The 12615-nt window shown below is 40.7% G+C and overlaps 1 protein-coding gene across 1 annotated transcript; it reads right to left on the reverse strand.

Moving 5' to 3' along the window:
• Positions 1–4400: 4400 nt before the first annotated feature.
• Positions 4401–10717, reverse strand: LOC145447364 (NACHT, LRR and PYD domains-containing protein 6-like). Its single transcript, XM_080325782.1, has one exon. It carries the CDS (start codon positions 6328–6330, stop codon positions 4879–4881), a length of 1452 nt encoding a protein of 483 aa, XP_080181908.1. The 5' UTR covers positions 6331–10717; the 3' UTR covers positions 4401–4878.
• Positions 10718–12615: the final 1898 nt, after the last annotated feature.

The following is a 12615-nucleotide window of genomic DNA, read 5'->3' on the forward strand; positions in this document are numbered from 1 at the left end:
CAATCGTATCTATATCTGAACTCGGATACCGTGATATGCGTTGAGTCGACCGTTGCTGGTACAGGTTGATTTTGATGGTGTTTCACACCATGATAATTCTTGAAACTTGGTATGTCATGTCGTGATGGTGGTATTTAACACTGTCCTAAGTTTCAGGGTTTCTACTCAAAGTTTAGGGTAGTAATTCCGTTTCCAAAGTCGAGTGTGTGCTGATCGGTCATGTATCGCAAACATATTTCACGCAAAGCCGGTATTGGTCTCCATTGATTTTAACGATGCTCCTTAGCTAGATCCGTCATGAACTTTTACATGGTATGTCTTGATTTTAGTATCGAACGCTGTGCCAAGTCTCAAGGTTGACACTCAATGATTAGGGCAGCAATTTCGTTATTAAGTTCGAGTATGGTAGAGATGTGCGCTGATCTGACACTTGGCCTACCTAACGCATTGCGGATTTCACGCAAAAGCCGGTGTATCTGTGTTCCATACTGAGATAGGTGATGAGATGATGATATCATGAAACAGTTTACTAACATCCTCGGTTTGCATTCAAATATTTAGTTTTATTTTATATTCTCCAATGTCAATTTCACCGTGGAATGGTGGCCTTCGGGCCATTTGCTCACAATTACAACCCCTGTCAAGCGCGATAGCTGTTTCGTTTTCGATGGCGGCTAACAGCAGATCGCTTGATCAGCCTATTCCTCAGTAAATTTTACGCAAAATTCGGTGTTGGTCTGTTCGTATTAATTTTGACAGTGTACCATACCGAAAACGGTCATGAGGCTACTTCTCGATGATTTCATGTAACAGTGTACCAAGTTTTCGGCTTTCATCCACGTATTTATTCGGTAATATATTCTCCAAAGGCGATTTTGCAGCAGACACATAGACAGTTAGACACTCGTAAGCCGTATGTGTCGTGTGACAGTCTCCAGCCTCAAGGCCAAATCTCCTATGCTGTACCGGGACCGAATTTCCGAGGCTGCTATCCGTAGTTCTTCAGAATGATGTTTTGGATTCAACATGACAAGCCCAATCTATGAGATAACAATTGCGTATGTGTCCGAACTCGTTGACCTTTCCAGTTAGGCTTACGCAATCTCTCGAGTTATAGTCATTTCCATTTCTGCATATAATTAGTCAGCTATAGTGCGAACATGAACCGTGTCGAATCTTTGTTCCGTACGCCGTTTACGCAGTTACCACACTTCAAGTCAGAGTTGACCGGCAGACCTCTCGCGGCACATACGTTAAAATCACTGTTGTCGGGAAGTTCGTGTTACCGTACCACCAAGTTACTTGTTTACGTTGGAAAACGCCATTGTGACGTCATCTTAATAAAAAGTCGCTTGCAGCCCTTGCCCCACCACCCGATATTGTCACGAGCCGCCACTGCTTACCTCACATCGACAGTCATAAACTTGGAGGTCCGAAATTTCCTCGATATCTAAACTTATCATCCCTACTTTCTCCACATGCAAGGTTATTTCATTTTGTTTCGCCGCCCGCACAGTCTCCATGAACAGATACGAATCCGTTCCGTTCTAAATCGAATGCATATCACTATCAATAGTAGCCTAGTCCTATTAGTATTTTAGTATAGCAATGGTCGCAGGTATCGTCTGGGAAATGCTGTTCGTTAGGAAACCATAGGACAGCAGATCAAAGAAGTCATTGGGTTTTCTCCAGTAGAATTATTGCCGTGACTTTCCTTCCAATCAAGATTAGCTACTTTCAAGACGCAATATAAGTTAAAATAAATCACACGGCATCTGTGCAGAAACACGCCATCCAATCCTGAAAGCTGACTCATTGAGTTTTGGGGTTGTCAATCAGAACTGCAACCAGCATCACGCAATGGCTATAAGGTGTCAAGAGCACATGCAACTTTATAATCAACGGTGGATCGAAAGATTTGAGCTCGAGACTGCTTTTTGAATCATTAACGTGACTGGGTATTTGTAAAAGCCGCAAATAGCCAGGAAATATTCATACTAATTTACAAAGTCACCTTAGGATAGAATAATATTTTAATTGAATGAAGTTATGACTTTCTGTTTATCAATACGCAACAATCAGGAGATATATGCTCATTTTTTGATATTCTCTTCCAACCTTATTCGTCAAAGGTCCACGTGCAGAGTACGACTGATTTCGTGGGTGAGGTTAGTGTTGATGGGCTTATAATAGTAGTCATCATGGCTGGAAACATGCCGAGAGTAGTGACCGTTTTTCTATCCCGAATTTCGCGGTTTGGCAATTCGGGATTCTGGGATCTAAGGACAGAAATCATGAAGACCAGCAATGTAATAGTGATGTCGGGTCATAATATTACCAATAGATATGTTGAAATGCTTACAATGATAGACTGATCCATCTTTTCATTGCGTCACATAGTGCCTTTTAAAGCCGAAAACCCATAATTTATCGGCCATTATGGTACTCATGGTACATAATATAGAACCCATGTCCTCTTCTATGTCGAGGCATCCCGTGATAATAGCGAAATAAATAACGCATTTGGTAAGGCGGCTAGGACAGGTTCAATTTTATTCTAAAGCCAAGATCTCGGAAAAACATCTCATCGCATATTTACTGATCTGCCTTAGGAAATAGTCAGTACCTTCTAGGCACATATCATTTCGAGTCGCCAGAATTTTGGACTCGCGTTGAGTCAAGTCATCATATTTCAAGTCAAGTCACATATAAATTTTTCAAGTGACTAGAGTCAGAAATCAGTTGAATTCAAAATTGCCGATTTTGGGCCTATTTAAAGTCATTAACCAACTTCGTTTTTGTCGTTTCGTTCATGCGCAGACGGAAATGTCTGTGCGTTATGCCCAGACCTCGCCCAACTTTGTTCCATGACATTTTAAACAATACGACTATATGAGTTTAAGTAAGTCGCTGAAAGTGCTTCTCACTGCATACTTGATTAACACTATACGACTATAAAATTGAATGTAAGCGACGTTTGCTGACTAAAATGATGTATAAAGGTTATATACGAAGCTCCGAACACATATGTGCAGTGACAAAATAATGTTTGAAAAATAATGTTTAGTTCTAGGTAAATAAAACTTTCTAATCAGCAACAGCTCAACAGAGTATTTGTACCTTGGTGATTTTATGTAATCTATCGAAACACACGGGTTTTCGGTGTGAAATCTAATACAACGATTTATCAAAGTACTTCCATAGTCAAAACAAATCGCAATTTAGTTATTTGCCATTCGCATGTCGCGGTAAATGGATTCAGACGTGTGTTACACAGATATTCAACATCCCGCACCCGTAGCTAGTTACATACATCGATACTAATTGAATAAATATATGCATGCTGGCTATAATGATGTTTTGATGGCGGTGACGTGTGGTGTTTCATGGTTGGTGCGGCACTGATGCTTGCAGAATCAGATATACAAACATATAATCCACAAAGGGTAGTTTATGCAATTTCCATATCTCATCTGTATGCTTATTAGACTGAACGCAATGCATATTCACAATTGATGGCAGCTTCGGAAAATACATGGAACCGTTGGGTCGACATTGACTGCGATTACATAAAGACTACCAAGCAGTAACATTAGTAAGAGATATCGTATGTTCTGCACTGTACGTTCGCCGTCGCAACTTCACAATTCATACATTATTGTCAGTTCCAGAATTTGACACATTGGTTCAATGCGTATATAATGTAGAATTGTTGACCAGCAAACTGTGGGTTAGATCATTTGTGCCCGAGATAGCACATACTGACGTTTTACTGTACACGGTGAGGTACGTTCTGTGGAGGCAAGTCCGAGTCCAACTGCGAGATTCAGAATACTACGCGAAGCCGAATATTTGAAGACTTGAAAATTTGCTCAACGTCGGCTGTCATTCATGTCAAGTACAACTCAAGTCATTTTAGGGCGGTGAATCGAGTCGAGCCTAGTCAAGTCAACAAAAGAACAGTGATGTAAATCCAGTAAATAGGATTCGTGCAAGTAGAGATTTTAAAGCTCTCGTCGTAAAATGAAAGCACTTTATCCTAATCTACATTGCGGTTATTGTGATAAGTAGCTTACAATAATACCAAATAGTATGTACGAGTTGACCATTTACAATATCATAGCCAATATTTCCTAAAATCAGTAAATATGCTGATTTCACCTCTTCGTCAGAAGGTATTTCGATACTGCAGTGAGATATTCTGATATTTTCGAATATTCTTTCCCAATATTCAACGGTGTTCCAGTTGCAGTTGCCTCGTACGTCCATATTTTGAATCTTTGAAATGAAATATGCAAAATCTTCGAAAATTCAACTTTAAATAACATTATCATCTAAAACGATATCATAAAAACGGGATTTAAATAATTCGCTCGAAATTAATTTCAATTTAACATAATACTGGAAATACGCACATCATAGCTACGATACACAATCGATTTATTACACAATCCTACCGATTTGTAAAACGACCGAAAAAGTACATTTCAGTGCCATTGGGAATAAGCAATATCATACTTTTAGTCCAAGATCGTCTGTGTTATTTGCAAACTCTTCTAAAAGCTCGTCATCCAAGCCGCAGTTGACCATTGAAAGATTTTTGACATTGTCGAAATGTTTCAGAACAGAACACAGAATATTCACGTTTGCAGAAGTAAGAGGTGAGTTTGAAAAGTCGAAATCCGACGTACGCGGTTGATACGCTTTTAAAACATTCGCTTCCTTAAGAGCAACAAATATATCTAGTTTTCCTGCAGGAGTAAGCTCCGACTGGAGTTGCATTTCTAATCTCTTGATAAGATATTCACCCTTCTCCCGCTTTCTGTCTGTAAATTAACAAATTAAAGAAAATCATTAATTTGCATTCAAACTAAAAGGTTACTGACCTGGTTCAAGGATTAAAGAGCTGATGTCGATCTGATTGTTATTTAAAATTCCAGTCGTGAAACTACGAACCACTGACCAATAAGGCAGTTTGAATTCGTTGTCAACGAGAACTTTGAAGTTTTCGAGGTCCATTTCAGCCGCGTATAGAGCAGCCAAAACTTCCTGAAACGTTTGGTGACTGAAGAAAAATTTGTGAGCTCCCTCAAGCACTTTCTGACCTACAATCGAGATTCTAGGAACTTTGATTATAATGTCGCTGACATTGATGTAGCTAATATTGAAATTGTCAAGGTCTTCTTTGGTAAACACGACGCGTTGTTCCTTCATACCATGAAAAGCCATCTTTTTCAGGTTTTTTATGAATTCCTGCACATCGGCCATCCTGACAATCCGTCGTGTATGCTCACTTTCTACAAGAATAGCAATCAATCTGATCATCACTCCTGTGGCGCAATCCGGAGTGTTATCGGGATCAACCTTCTTTATCAGCATATAGAAGATCATGAATAATGGGGTGAGACACATGTAGTGCAACCCGGGATTACATTTGCGAATTTGGTTCCATTCCTGTTCAGAGTTTTCACCCATTACCTGACTATACATACTTCTTCCATCTTTCTCGCTGAAGCCCACCAAGGCGGCAACAAATGACGGTCTCAGGTCTTGAGATAAGAGAGCAACAGAATGTTCCCTTGATGATATCACGATAGGAACATCTGGGAGAAGATGACCCGTCATGATGTTTGCAAATATTTTAGCTGTACTTGATGTATCCCATGGGCCCACTTTTTCCTCTCCTTTTGTTATCCAAGAAGCCTGATCCAGTCCGTCGAACATCATAATGATCTTGAGCTTCCCATCAAGAATGTTCTTCAGACCGCATTGTCTTTCTTTCTTGGTCAACGACGTGACGACGGAGGGTGGGAAAATAACATCAGTCAAACAGGTACTGTCCTGGTTTGGAATATCCCGGATGTTCATGTGCAGTACGGCATCATATGATCTGGACTCCTTGCTAAAGACACTGACACACCTTTCCCATAATGTCGGTTTCTGGCCTATCACAAGTTTATTTGCGATCAAAAATTTTTTAGCCAAACGTCTCATAAGAGTCGTCTTTCCACTTCCTGGTTGACCAATAATACTGTAGGGTTTCTGATGGCTATATTGTATATGATCCATGAAATCCGCAAGTTTCATGTATGTTCCACCCTGGGGATTGCAATGAGCACTAAAACCTTTCTGGGGAACGTAATCTCCCTTAAATAATTTGAAGCCAGTTTTTATTCGGGGATAGAATTCTTTCTCGGGTGCTTCGAGATCTTCATAATTCTCCATAACCTTCCCCTGAACGTTTTCCCACGAGAATCTGTTAATCTTTTTCGTAAAATTGCCCACGTGCCCTGAAGAATAATGTTCAAACATCCGACACAAAAAGCGCATTTAATTACAGGTAAATGGATTTTTGTATTTGCTGATACGTTTATCGAGGATTCCATTGTCAGATTTGTACTGTAGATCATGCCCGTATTCGTTCATGGACGTAACTACTTCGCTCAGCTGCTTTCACTAGTTTTGTCAAGTGTACATGTCCGAAGTCGAACATTTTCAGACAGCGTTTTCCGCCTCACTTTCCGGAAAACTCCCAAAAACAAGAATCCGTCAATTTAAAATTCAATATTCCGACGTAAATGTCCGAGATGTTAAAATATGTGAATGAGTTGAAACTTTTAGTGATGATGTCTTATTACAGTGGTTCCCAACCTTTTTCGTCTCGTCTACCCCCTTGCCGAAAAGTGGCGCGGTGACTGAGCATGTGAGCAATATATGCATGAACATATTCAGATATGCCCACACTATGTCGAATGCAGACTGTATTGCACTCTGGTAAAGTACCGCGGGATACTTTCGTAATAATTATTTGACACTTTGTGTACTATTATTTATAAAATGGCTAAATCAAGATGAATTAGGACGTCACTTTCCGTTGTGGTAACATTGGCCTGAAGCCGATTCCCCCTAAATATTTCAATATTCCCCCGGTTGGAAACCACTGGCCTATTTGATGATTTTCTTCAACCTTGGAATTTGTGATGGTCAGGGGTTACGAAGCTAAACCACTTGATCAATAAAAATGACTAATACCATGAGTCATCGTAACAAACACCCCGAACATCTCAGGTATGATCGGCCAAAAGTCATTTACTTGACACATGTTATATAGTAGGGGTTCCTAAATTGTGGGTCGCTAAAGGTATAATTTTGGATCACGACGGCATCCGAGCGATCTTTCATAATAAATCTAACATTTGCTGAATTAATTCGCTTCGCGCGACTACCTGCGGATGGTTTGTGGCTATCGGAGCTCACTTTGTTGGGTACTATAGGCGATAAGCGAGACACGTAGAAAAGTCGTCAATAAAATATGGCTTGATCATGAAAATACGCCGAACTTTGTGTTGCACGAATGGATTCGAATAAATGATAAGATTTGTCCGACACTACTTTCTCTGGAAAAACGGCGTCGGCGACCGTTGGGATGTTTTGGCGTTCGGATGTGCAACGAGCGGGTGCGAGATTGTGAGACAATCTCCAATCCGCTCTGCCGACCCACGTATGAAAATTGTTCCTCAAAATAACTGGGGCTACTATTAGAGGGCATATTCGTATGTATCACTAGTCCTATTCAAATGCATTCGATAGTCTTTCATTTCTACCGCAGACACCAATAAAATAGCTGATGTTCAGTTTAAACCAGGGGTGACAAACTTGTCGGTCGAAGAGCCGCATGAAATTTACGAACCATTGCGCGGGCCACTTGAATGTTAATGAACGTTTTTTAGTCGCCCGATAGAAGCGAACCACATTAGGTAACGTTGAAAAATAAACTAATATTACTAGGCTCTAAAATTGATAACAATTATGTCATGAAAACTGTGAGCAACTGTGCAGTGTGCAATGTGCATTCATGTCCTGGTCGCGCGAATTGCGGAATTTTTCAAAGGTAATGAAAGAATTCGATCAATTAATATGATACCTGCATATATGGGTGGTCGCCTCTGTATATCACTGAGCTCATTTGGCAAGGACAGAATTATTCGGCGTTTAGACGTAGCACTACCGAAGACTTCGGTGAACGTGCCTCTATCATTTTGTGCAAATGTTTCATCGCTAACGATCTTGCTGCGATCGCACAAGCAAAGTCGCATATTGGACGACACGTTAGCTTCTAAATGCGAATATAGTTAGACTCAATTCTGTAAATTACGAATATTTATAAATTTCAAAGGGGCTTCCATACTAAATGCAGGAAATCGAGTGGCAATATATCATGCGAAGTTCTTAGAACAATTTCAAGTAAAATATATCTGCTACGAAATCTTCTGCTTTATGGTCATATACGAAGATCTGCGATGAATGTGACTGGCCCCCTGTTACGCCAGTGCGTCGGAACTGATGTTTTGGTCACCATTCAATTTCGCGGTCCGGCTAATCCAATTGTGTTTGGCCTTGCAATTTTACGCTGATGCTATAACTGATTTCGATAATTACCTCGCGGACCACACAAAACCTTCTCGCGGGACACATTCGGGTTGGCCGCCCCTACTATAGACTGTAGGTGGTGTCGGACAAAAGCCTAGAAGCGGGGTGGAGGGGTGCAGCAAGTCGGCAACTACGGAATAATATTAGAAAATATCGGACTAGTGAAAACTACAAACAAGAATTTCGGTGGCAGATTTGGATAAAAGTCGTAAGGTTTAAATTTTTAAGTAGTTGACGACTTGCTGCTCGCGAGGTAATTCTCGAAATTAGTTATCATATCAAAAGAGAATACCCAACTTTTCATGACATAATTGTTATCGATTTTGATGCTTGATAATATAAGTCCACTTTTTCCCGTTAGCTAATCCGGTTTCCTCTTACCGGACGACTAAAAAATTGACATCAAAATTTAAGTAGCCAGCGCGATGGTTCGTAAGTCTCATGTGACGCTTAGGCCGAAAAGGTTGGCCGACCCGGGTCTGCAGTCTACATGGATCAGATGCAAGGAGGAGCCTATATATATAAATATCAAACACTTAGGTTGGGATTCTGCAGCCGACGTCGGTCGGACTCGAACCTGCCACCCATTGATGTTGCAGCTTTCGATCATATCACTACGCAATCTCGCCACTCTTTTCGACCTAGTTTATGCTAAACGAATAAGTTCGTTTATCATTTGAAAGTAGACATTGAATTTAACCACCTGGGCATGGACTACTTCTGTGGATACTTACACCAGAATATGCACTGTCAATGACATAACAAGAAATTCTCGCATACCACCAAGTAGTCTTTGCAATTTGGTCGTCAATGAATTGTCCTCGGGTGGAGTAATATGACCTGAAAACAGGCCATCAGGTAGGAAATACAGGAAATGACAAATCTACTCGTTGTATTTTTCCGTTACTATGCTCAATCAATTGCACCATTCCTTGTCATGCAGTTCTGTTTTACATTACCGAAAGGAGTATTGTGCATTGTGCATTATATTTGTGTTGACAGACACAATTTCGTCTCTGATTAAGGGTTGAGTAATACATGGTGAAATTGTAAGTCATATGCCAGTAGATTGACACAATTTTCTTCAAATTTGTTAGTGGTCCTGATAGAATTAGGAACCACCCTTCTCATGGTGTTTGAACAACGGGGTTACGACCAACGTTTACTATCTATGTATGGAATGGGCGACTCCGGTCCAAAAATAACCAATACCCCCAACTTGAAACCAATGCATTGCTGCTAGAACAACGCACAACTCTCCTAAATCCTAGCCTATACCCACAAACGATCGTCAACTTGAATCCAACCACAATCTGCAAAACCAAGCATCATTCCATAAACCGTATCTATATTTTCCGGCCCGTGACGGGATTTTGAGCGGCCCGCGGACAGGTTGTGGTCTTACGTGATAATGTGGACCGCGTCGCCGTCTACATGCATTTAGGACCAAACATTTTCGACCATGAACAAGAACATTGACAAGACAAAGCGATGTTCCAATACAACTGATGTCAACCGCATTGGCGTAGCCAAGGGGTGAATGGGGCCATGCCACCCCTAACGTTTTCGAAAATATTTGTAATATCAATAAATAGTAGATTATTGTCAGGCAGACTAATTAGATCTAAAATATTTCGTCGCGCTTCACGCGATTTAATGTCTCCACGTGTCTTGATTTTGAGAATACAGTAGTATCAGTAGATACACTAGTATAGCCCGACGCTATTGGGTTGCATGAGTCTAGGGGTGTCAGTAAGCTATGAGGTTGGGGACTATTGTATGCTGGCAATTTCTGTGTCGAAACACACGAAGACATATAAACTGTTTACATTGGGGATGTTCAAAAATGACCTTTTTTCTTGATTCCAGCCATTCACTGATTAAATTGTCAGGTTACCCTAAAAACGCTGCACACCAAATTTGGTTGAATTATAACAAGTATAGGACTTTGCAGATCCAATTAAAATTTTTAATTTATTAGGGAAAATTTGAAGAAAAAATCAAATTTTTCTCTCAACCCTATGGTATTGTTGAGCTGTCTTCAAAGACGATGCACAACCAATTTGACCAAATTCCAACAACTCCGCTTTTACTAGTTGGAATCGAGACATCGAAGACATCGCACGTGGGCAGCTTAGATGGAACATTGCCCCGCTCTCTCCCCCCCCCTCTACCATGTACGAATAATACCCGCGCCAGTTAGAGCTTTCCAGAGAAACCAATATCTGACAAATTTCATCATAACATCAAACAAATTTGTATAATACAAGGTTCAGCACATTTTCATGATCAAGCCATATAATCGTAACCACTTTTTTCCGTCTCTCTATTTGGCTATAGTATCAAACACAGTGACCTCGGACATGTACTAACTATGCACACTCCACAGTGAAACGCAAGAAGAAAGAAGATATTTCATTTTGTTGCAAGATATTCAACAAATATTACATGGATATTAAAAGATCGCTCTAGTGCGGTCGCGGCACGAATTTATACCTGGGTCGCGGTCTACACTTGTAGAGCCCCCGTCTGAAAGTATGAGTCGCAAGAGTGGAATTTTGGGTATTCATGGCACCAGAGCTAACAGTTAATATGTATGTAATATTCGTGGAATTTTTTCAATCAAGTTTTTTCGCGCTTTCCAGGGGAATGCGTTTCCACATCCAAAGTCACGATGTTGGGCACTATAACCAATAGAATAAGCGAGACACGCATGAAATATGTCTAGATCATGTAAATGTGCCAACCTTTGTATTACACAAATTGGTTTGAATTCATGATGAGATTCGTCCTGTTGGTATCTCTGAAAATCTTCGTCGAAGACCATTGGGATGCTTCAGTGTAACGGTGCAACTCACTGGTTTGGGCCTATGAGACAGATTCATTTTGAGTCAAACCCCTCCTGCGACGGGACACTTGTAGACGCAAGGCTTTGGCCAACATAATACTGGCTAAGTACGGTGTCAAAAAGATGGGCGGCGCCAAATGCTTGGCCAGCAATGACTGTCGCTGATCGGCCAACATTTTCTTCATTATTATGTTCGATCGTTGAAATGGTCAGCAATCTTCACCGCATAGTTGTCCTCGCAATCTTTGTAGACTGTAGTAGTAGTACAAGTGCGACGCTCAGAGGAAGAGAATTCTCCCAATTTGAAATCGCATGCGTCAAACATGCTTCGTTGAGCTGTGTTGCCTACAATTGTTGGCTGCGCGTTCTCTATGTCACGCATGCCCGTAAAATCGTAGCATACAACATTCCCGTTAAAAACGAATCGAATAAAATCAAAATTTATGCTGCTGCGAAGCTGATTCAACGTTGCGCAATTAAACATATCCCGATCAACGTTTGTAAGGGGATTGATATTTTCAACAATATTGGTGCTTGTACTTGCATATTCTGCATATTATCCTATCTCATCACACCTGATCAGATTTGCCTGATGGAAGTGATGACTTCGAAAATTCACGGCATGTAATTGTACAGTAAATCTTATGCAATGTTCATGCAACGCGGAGAATACTATTCGTTAGTTTCCCGCAGAATAACTTCCATTGTTATTTAAAACTTAGTTAAACCATGTTATTTCGCCATTCCCAGAGAAAGACTGCGCTATTGAAATGATATTATTATCGCTTACGCGTACGAGACCATACTAAAAGAAACATTTTCTTCGTGAGGCCCACGTCATTGCAAATTATCATTTCTTCACAGTGCGCAATTGTACCTCGGTTTCAGACTTCAGTAAGAACACTATCTGCCCTTGACAATGTTCCCTCTAATTTTTCAAGGGTCAGCGCGCTTGCGCGGTATCTTGAAGAACAGTGCGCAACGACTAAAAAAAAGTCATCACTTCAGATTTTTTGTGCGCAGCGTAGATTTTATGTGCGCAGAGACCGTTTCAGCACTGCGCATTTGCGCACGTGCGCAGCTTAGAGGGAACATTGGTCACAGATATCTTTTCAGGTTATAATGTGAAAAATCCATCTTAAATTGCTCTGAACGCCTGAAACAATTCATCAAACTTCACTATCACATCAATTTGTAAACGCCACCATGCAGCGGAAGATTCGCTATTTCGCCACAGTTCCAATTCGTGATGACAAAACCTGACCCTTGGACGATTCGTGACTGAAATTTGAGAGTTGGACTTTGACGCGACCTTTCTTAGAATTACTCAGACTCGG

This window comes from Botryllus schlosseri, chromosome 9 (genome assembly GCF_051294905.1).
Source record: "Botryllus schlosseri isolate E-star chromosome 9, Bs_hap1, whole genome shotgun sequence".
NCBI classification, from domain to species: domain Eukaryota; kingdom Metazoa; phylum Chordata; class Ascidiacea; order Stolidobranchia; family Styelidae; genus Botryllus; species Botryllus schlosseri.

Bases quoted from the DNA above. Each gene is read 5' to 3' on its own strand.
- LOC145447364 (XM_080325782.1), bottom strand. From the start codon at position 6,330: ATGCGCTTTTTGTGTCGGATGTTTGAACATTATTCTTCAGGGCACGTG.